Source organism: Aricia agestis, chromosome 8 (genome assembly GCF_905147365.1).
Source record: "Aricia agestis chromosome 8, ilAriAges1.1, whole genome shotgun sequence".
NCBI classification, from domain to species: Eukaryota; Metazoa; Arthropoda; class Insecta; order Lepidoptera; family Lycaenidae; genus Aricia; species Aricia agestis.
Window position 1 is genome coordinate 3710920 of NC_056413.1, and position 11251 is coordinate 3722170.

General features: G+C 34.6%; 1 protein-coding gene across 1 annotated transcript in view; it reads left to right on the top strand.

The window, feature by feature from the left end:
- Positions 1 to 10765, top strand: part of LOC121729615 (5-hydroxytryptamine receptor 2C) — a 130847-nt gene extending 120082 nt beyond the window's left edge. The window contains exons 9-10 of the mRNA XM_042118186.1: positions 6144 to 6270; positions 10576 to 10765. Of these exons, the coding sequence (XP_041974120.1) occupies positions 6144 to 6270; positions 10576 to 10765 (317 nt within the window). The remainder of the gene's footprint in view (positions 1 to 6143; positions 6271 to 10575) is intronic.
- Positions 10766 to 11251: the final 486 nt, after the last annotated feature.

The following is an 11251-nucleotide window of genomic DNA, read 5'->3' on the forward strand; positions in this document are numbered from 1 at the left end:
ATTCCCTCAACTTTCCCTTGTATTCCAAGAAAACTTCCTTTCCTTCTTCAAAAATATTATCTACTAAATAGCTACATTCTTCTTGCAATTCCTCCATTGTTAGCAGCTTAAAATGGTTAGATTCGAATCTTTTCCAAGTATTCTCTAAGCTCTCTAGTCTCACCTCTATATAAGATTGAGATATTTTGCCATCATGAGTTATGTTTTGAAACTTTGTATACTCGTTCAACATTTGGACTCGTAAATGTTTCTGCACTCTCATTAAACCTTCCATTCTTGCAAATAATAACAGTAAAGAAAAATCAAAGATAAAATATATTTCCAAATTACTTGTTTGTATGTCGCCAAGGAAACCGCTACAAATTTTCTCGTATTTCAATACTCATCTCTTAAATAAATCTATTTACTTAACAGCTTATCCACATAATACGCTGGCTCTTTTGTTACATCCGGCTGCTCGAAGACCATGAAGAAAACACCGTGGACTGTATAATATCTTATATTCACCTCAAAACTCTACATACTTTCATACCATATTTCTAATACAATCATGTCAGTGCTTGTCATAATACATAGACCATAAATACGTTATACACTATACGGAGTTAAAGTATTAAATAGGGATCTTATTTTGTAATAAATTAAAACCCAAGTTAGTAAATCACAATATTTATTATGTACTTTATTGAGCATCTTAGATAGCTCTATAGTATATCTGGGAGCACGGCAGTGCTCCAGCCAAGCTTTTTAGCAAAGGCACGGCCGTACCATACTTTTCTCGAAGCGGTTCGCGGCTTTTTCACACCCCATTTATCTTCGATGTTTACAAAGCTAGGAATTTAGAATTTCGGTGACTAGGAGTAAGTATTAAAACTAGCATAACCTCAAAATTACATAACATTTCGATAAATAGTTTAATAGTTACGGATGATCAAAGTAACTACATTTTGTCACTCACTGACAGATCATCAAAATTCTAAGGTACTTCTAGCAGACTTAGAACCTTGAAATTTGCCAACAAGGTAGGTCGTTATCCACAATGAAAGGAAATATTATGAAACTGGCCAAGTGCGAGTCGAACTGGCGTACATAGGGTTCCGTACCGTAAATTTGTATGGGAGCCCCCCTTAAATCACAAGTTTATGTACTTTTTATTACTTATTATTAAAGTGGAAATACAATTAAGTATTTTCTGAAATTTTCAAAAACCTCACTTTTACCATTATGGATATAGGGCAAAAAAGGGCAAAAAAACGTGTTTGTTGTATGAGACCCCCCATTAATCATTCATTTTATTTTAGTTGGACTATTAGCTTTTATAGCGACAATAAAAGTACATAATTTGTAAAAAAAATAAAATATCTAGCTATTGCGGTTCTCGAGATCTAGCCTCGTGACACACTGACGGACGACAGACAGACAGCGAAATCTAGACTCATTAGGAATAGGCTCCCGTTTTCATCCTTTGGGCAAGGAAGCCTAAAAACTGAAAAGTATAATATAACTTTATTAAATAAAAGAAAAGAATTTTATTGTTTGTGGCTTTGCAAGAACATTAAAAATGAGTTTTGACTTCATAATAATTATTTTACGTACAAAAGGAAAAATAGTGAACAAAGTTAACAATGAAACTATGATAATTAAATTAGATTAAATCTCAAATCAGAACTGCGAATTACGATGTACACTCCATACTCGCTCGATAGATGGTGTAGCACTCCCTTTATATCGCGGTATCGCTTGTTTGCGGAGTATAATTATTATGGTTTGAAAAAAATCCGGAATAGGTCGTAATACTCAATCGAAAGTAACATCGATGCACGAATAACCTCTTGATAGTTCAAAAGTTATCCTGAAATTCTAGGCTATCGTCATAGAATTTGTACTTTGTAGAAGTACCTACCTGTTATTATCAATTAATTTTACGACATAGAATATATACCTAGAGATAGAGAATGTGTGCTAAGCTAAGTACAGAAACGTTTTAACGTGACCTGAAAAGAAAGGAAACCTTAAAAAAAGAAATAAAATCCCACCAAAACATTAAATGTTAAAAGGAGCCAAGCAAAATATTGCATAATATTGCATAGCCATGCAATATATCTATCGTAAAAAGTTTTCAGATCACATTCAAGCCAAGCCTTCAGCTTAATTAATTTATAATTCATATTGTGTATGTATTTTGGTGTGCAATAAAGAGTTTTATTATAATTATTATTTTGTAATTTAAATCAACATTCAGTGAATTTATATATATAGTTTTCTTTATTTTATAATTATTATAGTGGCTTGGCAATGAGCACTAGAGAAATAATCAGCGACTGATTGGGTATTTATTGGGTACAATCGTCGACATGCGTCATTACATACGGTACTAAAAAACACTTTACGCTTGCCGTTTGTGTAAGTATGAACTACCCTAAATATGAAGTTTTATATTTGTTTTTCTTGTGCTCGTTGCCGAGCCACTATAATAATATATAAAATAAAGAAAACTATTGATAAATTCACTTAATGTTGATTTAAATTACAAAATAAGATGAAGGCTTGGCTTGAATGTGATCTGAAAACTTTTTACGATAGATATATTGCATGGCTATGCAATATTTTGCTTGGCTCTTTTTTACATTTAATGTTTTGGTGGGATTATACTTACAACTAATTTGTATGGACGCTTAGCTCTTTACTTAATACAAATATCACATTAATTGGGTGGCTAAGAGGCACGATAACATTTCTACATAATAATATTATAATTATAGCATGCTCTTAAGACGGCCGTTTTTAAGTCTTTCTGTCTCAAATAAAAACAACACAACTAAATAAAATAAAACTTACTGAAACTACAAAATACAAATCAAGTCAAAATTATCAATTCGACGTGTACATGTATGTAATATTTCCAGAACTGTTGTATAATATTATATCAATATATGACAGCTTCTGAACAAATGTGGCAAATTTCAAAAGTGTATGTATGTATATGTATGTATGTTTTGTGCACGCATATCTCCGGAACCACAAGTCCGATTTTAGTGATTATTTTTTATTGTAGTAGGTATTGTTCAACTTAGTTTATTATTATTATTAGGAATACTGCAAGTTTGTTTTTTGAGATAGGGAATTTTAATTCTTAATTACGTAAGCGCATTCGGTAAGCGCCTGCGACGCACTGAATACTCCTGACCTCTGACCGCGAAACTAGGATGTCACCGGGTGAGATTATTTAACGGCATTATAGCGTATTATTGTGAGATAGCGACATTTAAATCTAATATTTAATTTAAAATATGTTTTATTTCACTTTATAAATGCCGTTACTGGCTCGTAGCGTTCATTGAGTAAAAATATAAATGTACTAAATGCTAAGCTATAATGCCGTTAAGACTCGTTAGTCACATTTAAGTCTAATTTTTTCACTTTACGGCATTATTGTTTAGCAAACATAAAGTCCTGCATTAAAAAAGAGTTACAATAAAATAGTTAAAGTACTTTAATCACTTTACAGTGTACAAAATACCGTATAACGGCAATCTAGTGAAACAATCACAAGAAAAAAGTATAATAAAAATACAAGTTAATGAACATTAGCGGCTATATTGACTCCCAATATGACTTAACGTCATTTAAGCGTATTACATGCACAAAAAAGGGTAAAATAACGGCATTTTCATTATTATTATTTCCGAAACTATTCAACTTATCAGAAAACCGCTTATATAGGTCGATAGAGAATTTTTTTCTTATTCATGTACAGTCAAAACCTGAAAATCGACCAAATGTCACTTAACGGCATTTTTGTTATACCACGGCAGAGATATAGATCAAGATAGATACCGCATGTCGCTCCATTTGTATAAAAACGTGCGTGCCACATTTTTCCTACCTACTGTGACGTACCGATGATAAGAAACGTGTCCATTACCTAGGCCAACGTTTCTATTTCAATTTGTACAGCTCAATACGGCACTTTTAGGCATTTAGGCATTTTTAAAATTCCGATTGACGTCCGATTCCGATGTATCCGAATATTTGAAACATAAAATATAATATTAAAATTAACTCCCCGACACGCGGTAGCGTGTCAAGCCAAGTTCCTTTTTTTCTTTCCTAGAAAAAAACTATCTTCCTTTCCCGGGACTCAAAATACCTCCATAATTTCAGCAAAATCGGTTCAGCGGTTAAGTCGTGAAGAGGTTACAGACAGAGAGATAGACAGCAAGACAGACACACTTTCACATTTATAATATTAGTATTGATGGGGTCGTATTCAATATTATAGGGTATTTTTGTAATAAGAAGTATGTTCTAGTTCTGATGCAAAGTAAATTTAATCAATCGCGTTGAAGCGCAGACAATATGTACTTAGCAGCAGATGATCTGTTTGTACGACGATATGAGGACGATGTTGACGGATTTCATAGGACAATAATTGGACGCTGTTAAGCATATTTTGTATATCATCCCACAAAAAACGTATTGAGCTATGAATATATTCATGTTGTTTAGATCATTAAGAACAAGACTGAGTTCATAACTCAACAAAAAAAGTGGGTTAATACACAAAATATACTTAACAGCGACCAATTGAAACATTGAAATAAGTACTATAACTAGTCCGGTTAAATAATTTTGAGGAAAATGTTAAAGGATTTTGTGATCTCAGTCACCATGTGAACGGTAAAAAATTTAATTGAGACCATTAAAACATTTTTTTTTTAATTTTAAAATTTATAATGTGGCATTCCCAGGTTGGCACATTTTATCACACAAATACACGCAATCACAAAAGTTAATAGGCGCATATTATAATATATAATATTCGCCTTTAATAGCTGATGATCAATGTTGATTACTATTATGCATTACAATAAGCTTTGTAATCAGGGTTATCCAGCATCGTCCTATCTATGATGACAATCTGTCTGACATAACGGTTATCACAGTGTTTTTCAACCTTTATAGTGATGCGGTCCCCTTTGGATTGAAAAAGAGAATTTGCGACCGCCTTTGCTTTTTTTATCAGGGCGAGCGAAACGAGCCCTAGTTATATCCCACAACCTGACCACTTTTGTGTTACACTTTATGGAAAAACTATCACGCCTATTGATCTGTGCTTTAACATTGTAATTTTTCTTTATATTTAGATGTGTTACCATTGGTCAGTCAAGATTTGGTTATTATTAAAATTCTACATATTACATAAATGAATATGTCGATATTTTCAATCTTTATTGTTTTCTACTAAAATAGTTCCCTCAACATCAGGCGACTCCTCCCAACAGAAGTTTTAAAAACACTGGGTTATTAAAACGAAATATGTTTAAAACAACCGTTATGTCCCAAAAACTATAATAACTTGGTCACCGTAAGAAGAAACTTAATTTAACAGTTGCATAACAACTTCAGCTCTTTCAAATGAATTTGAAATCGTCTCTGAATCTACCGTAACTTTGATAAAAACTCGGAGTAAAATATATTTTAATACACTTTTTGCGTTATAAGTTTTTAATTTAGATTTTAGGTCAAAATTGTTACAATGTTTGGTTTAATACTTTTAAACATTTTTTATCTGCTTAGTTTGAGGCAGACAAATTGAAGTAAGAATGAAACTATGATTATTCATGATTTCTTATTAATATTACCGCAGTCAGAACACAGCAACATCTTTATGAACTGAAAAATTGCTGATTCAGGATGAAGTCGCAAAATTTCGGCTGGCAGAAATTCTGCTGCATTCAGTTTCATACAAAAGCCCTGTTTGATTCGCACGTGCGTAATTTTGTGAGTCATGATTTGTATGAAAAGATATTTACGCGACCGAAATTCTGCGACTCACAACCCACAAATTACGCTCGTTTGGCTACACACTTACTGTTACATAGAGATGATGATGATGACAATGAATACGTTGGTTGGTTTATACATCGAAAGGGAATGAAAAAGCTGATATCTTGCGGGTCTTTGGTGATCCGTTCCACTGGGTTTATGAAAGTAAAGGAAACTTAGCACACACCTGGGCACTATACAATTATTCCTATAACCAGACCAGCTATGAAGGAGTCATTTTATGGTGCCCAACTGTACACAAGAGCACCAGCTCTTGTGTACAGTTGGTTCAATAAAACTATTGTTGTCTCCAGAGCACGTGGTGGACATCTGCCTGTGGTTGGGCTACGTGTCGTCGACCATCAACCCCATCATCTACACAGTGTTCAACCGGACCTTCCGAGCCGCCTTCCTCCGTCTGCTGAAATGCCATTGTACCAGGTATGCTATTATCTGGACGCTGTTAAGCATTCGTGTACTAACCCACAAAAAGTTACGTATTGAGTTATAAATGCAGTTATGTTCTGTAGATGATTTAGAACAAGGCTTTATTCAAAATGTAACAACAAAAAAAATTGTGGGTTAGGACACTAAGCGTGTTTACACACGACGCCGCAGAGGCAGCGTTTGTAAGGGCAAAAAGAAACACAAGGATGAGTAATGGAGCGGCACCGCGGCGACGACGGATTCTTTACCGTGCCGCCGCCGCCGCCGCGGCGTGTGTGTAAACAGCCTTATGCTGTGTCTAAACACACCTTGCCGAAGTTTCGCGGCGGAAGTTCGGCATGATTAGCGAAATAAACTAAATTTACATAAAGGTGGAATTTTATTTCGCGGAATATTGCTAAAAATAATAACAAATTAAATTTTAATTTATACTTTTTCTTTAAACCTAACAAACGCGCTAATCTCATGAAGAACTGGATTGATTTTTATGTAATTAGGCACATAATAATATAATATAAGAGTAGGTAGGAATTATCACATAGGGCTATACTTTTTCAGGCCGACCTGACCGGACTCGTTTCGTGTATTCCAGCGTGCGTACGATAACAATCAGGTCGGCCTACAATAATTAGTCCGACAAAATTTTATTGGCCTACCAGTACCTATACAGGGTCAAAGGAGAAACAAAACTAAGTTATAATACTTGAGGGAGTGTATGACGTATGTGTCCCTTATTGGAAATCTTTAAAAAGTTGATTAATTTTTACACCCCTAATGAACTAAAAATTAAATAATCTACAAGCGACAGCCGGCTACCGCATAGCAACTTAAAATCTATTGTGTCTGCGATACCCACGATGGTGGTGTTAATTTGTATGTTCATCATATTGTACTACACGCATAACTTCCTTATAACATTATGATATATATCAATTAATAAAACACATTAACTTTCGATACTTATTTATTAGTAATTACCGTACCCAGCTCATAGTATAAATTACAGTTCAAGGTGATAACCTTGTATAACCAAAATAAACCAAACCAAAACTCCAATTTTTCCATTAGCCCCACCGATCGAGAACAATAAAACCGAGATAATATTAATGAGAAGGCTTTCATAATATCTCTTAAACACAGAAGACAATCAGTTGCAGAGCCACGTAAATTATCGAATCTGCAATTGTTTATTTATTATAATGCCGCTTCTCTCTGGAATATTAATTATTGACTGTTGGACTTAATAAGCGATATTTTCGTTTTGATTTATTTAATGCTCTTAATGCTATAAAATTGCCGTCGGAGGCCAAATTATTATATAATCACTTGAAAAAAATATATTTTTGTGTCTTAATGTCTGTCGTAAGGTAGCATTGTTCTTTATAAATTATAAGGAAACAGATAAGACGTGGGTAGGTATTGGTTTATGATAACTGCAGGTTTCACGCAAAATACATTTTTAGCACCTTCGTCTGACTTCCTTCCAATATGGCTATAGTGACTATATAGTGCTAAATGGTGTTACCATGGGCGTACCGAGGGGGTGGGGGGGGGGGGGGGGGGGGGGCAGCGGCCCCCGCTGGAAAATTTTATAACTAAAAATAATTATAAACACCTAGCTTATAAAAAATCTGATTGGCCCCCCCTGGCCCAGAACCTGGGTACGTCCATGGGTGTTACTATTACAAAATTAATATTGAATATAAATATTACTAGCTTACAAGACAGACAGACAAGACAAGGCTGTAGAAGACAGCCTAAAGTAGCAAATAATAAATAAAAATAGTAAAACAAACAACAATAAATGCCTAACAATCAGCCAATACGAATTTACGTACAAATCTCACACTGAGTATAATAATTTGGCCACTGTATCTACTTTTGGACTAAAATAGTAAGTTACAGATAGGCTGGTAAGTTTCTTGTAATAATAAAATTCGTGATAATATTATGACAGTAGGATATCCCGTACGAATATTATTTAAGTAAATGCGAAATTCTGTCTTTTACCTCTTCCAGCCCTAATCATCAGCAAATCGGTTCAGAGGAACTGATTTTGCTGTTGGTATTAAGATATTTTGGTTCCCTGGACTTACTTTATATACTTTTCATCCTGGAAAAATGTACGGTTCCCGCGTGATATACTAGTTTTGGCGCAACGGAGTCGTGGGCGTCATCTAATAATAACAACAAACTATGAAGTATGTCGCCCGCAATCCATTGCGCCAAAATTCGTTTATCGTGCAGGAACCGTACATTTTTTCGGGATTCCATGTATCGTTTATCCTTCCCCAGGACTCAACGTATCTCCATACCAAATTTCAGCGCAATCGGTTCATCGGTTTGAGCATGAAGAGGTAACAGACAGACAGATACACTATCGCATTTAGAACATTACTGTATGGTTTAAAATTAAATTAAATTATTGATTAAATGTCAGTTAAGTCTATTAAAAACATTGTTGGAAAAACAAGAAGCATTTTAACAAAATATAGCCTTAATTATTTTCACCCTTTGGTACTTAAGGCTCTTGGAGAAGGCTCTATTGTTTTGTGTGTACAATAACCCTCTTCCACTTGAGATGTTTTGTCTGAAAACGGAAAATCTAGGAAAACTATGCACGTTCTCGCCTTACAATTGGAGTAGAATTCGTTTTATTTTAAGAATAAAAAATCTTTGTGGCTAGGGCTTAATTGTAGTTTATTCAGAAGAAAACAATAAGTTTTTGTCTACAATAAAATTCCGATGCCTACTTATAGGGCTCTTGTATGCTAAGATGAATAAAAAGTGACTAAAGTGCCAAGTAAGTTAATTAATCAGTCCAACGTTTCTTCAGTTTTGATCCATGATTAATGCAATTTCATTCCGTTTTTCATGCTGTCTGTACAATAAAACTACAAATTGGCTCCAAAATCTTATACAAAACTCGTTCAACATAGTATAATATTATAATAATCGGACTAAATCAAATCTGTAATTAATATTTGATAAAAATATCATGAGTACTTATCATTTGATATTGTAGTTCGTACTTTCTGACAATGATTAAAATTCTCGAATTTGATTGGACAAGTTACAAAGGATTTTGTCGAAAATAATTAGTAGGATTAGTACTTTTTACGGTGAATATTTTTGTCGTGCGATCCAGGATTATCTTTAGGCAAAGATATTATCTCTTACATAGAGCTTAGGAGGGATTATTCTAATTTTGAATATATTAATAGCTTAGGCGCGTGTTTGAACATTGTGTTCTAAAATTTGTGAAAGAAAGAATAAAGAACGTTTAACGCCGATTAAAGGTTTTTAACCTTTAATCGGCGTTAAACGTTCTTTATTAAAAGCTTTTATTCTTTTGTTTCGTCAAAATCAAGAAAAAAAATTTCGCATGTTTTCAAGGAAAATAAAAATATTATTCGTTTTCAAAAAATATAATTAAAATCTCATTAAAATATAATAATATCATGCAGTGCAGTGGTTTTAATTATTTAAATATTTTGTTCAATCTATAATCGGATTTGAAACACTCAATGCCGAAAAGAAAAGTCAAGTTTAAGGCTGCCTTTCCACCAGAGCTGAGCGGATCTGTGTTGCGAGGAATGTGTTTTTGAAAACCAATATAATCGCTTCATGACATGACTTTGCCATGACATTGCTCAGTGCGGCGCGGATGATTCTATAGGTTCTTAAAAACACATTCCTCGCAACACAGCTCCGCTCAGCTCAGGTGGAAACGCAACCTAAAAGTCCCATCATTCCTAATTAGTCATTAAGGTCACTATAATAGGGTTGTAACATAATATGCATAAATTATGAAAATCGGTAGCGTCGACTTTTTTCCTATCCGCTTGGCGTGGAATGCCCCATTAGTTGACATATCCTGAGATGACATTTCTCTTGCTTAGGCTGCGTTTCCACCAGAGATGTGTTGCGAGGAATATGTTTTTGAGAACCAATAGAATTGCTTCATTGACGTGACCTCGCTCAGCGCAGCGATTCTATTGGATCTCAAAAACACTTTCGCAATACTTCTCAGCGGGGCTAAAATGGTCGCTTTGAAGAATCATAATATGATACATTTTTCTAAAATCGCAAAATGCTACTCTACTTGCAATTCATTTCTGTATTTTTGTATTGATTTGACATTTGTCAGTTTGACTGTTTTGACAATTCATTTGCTGAATTGATTGAGAGGAATTGCTGAATGTGACCATTTTAGCCTCGCTGGTGGAAACGCAGCCTCCAGCTCTTTTTCTTTCAGACGAAGTATAGTACGTACTGAGATGGCTCTTTGTCTTTCAGACGAGGCAGATGTACACGATACAAGTCGACGGACTCGAACCGCGGTGCCTCCCAGCTGTGCGCGCGGTCTGCTCTGCCACTGGCTATCTCACTGCGGCCGCTGGGGCTGACGGCCACCAACCAGATCCCACAGACCACGGAGACGGTCCTTGACCCACCCATTAACGAGTATAATAATATGAGGTATTAGTGTCTAAACACACCATGCCGAAGTTCCGCGGCGGAATTTCGGCATGATTCCGCCTGCAATGTATTTTAAATTACCAATAAGTGATGACACACCATGCCGAAATTCCGTCGCGTTATTTTATATGCGTTTGACATTGGTGACGTAATAATGCCGTACTTCCGCCGAGGTAATAAGATTTGGTTTCAGTTACAAAGATATTTTAACAAATGATAACTATTTGAGGTTTGTCTTTATCTGTCACGTAATTTTTGCAATCTATCATACAATATGTCAACATCGCTTGTTTTCCTTAAGTAAATAATTTTATAAATACGTATTTCTTTTTTAATTTTTGCTATGTAAATTGTACTTATTTATAAACATACTAGCTGTCCCGGCAAACATTGTTTTGCCATATAAATAATTTTTGGTATGAAAAATAGATGTTGGCCGATTCTCAGACCTACTCAATATGCTCACAAAATTTCATGAGAATCGGTCAAGCCG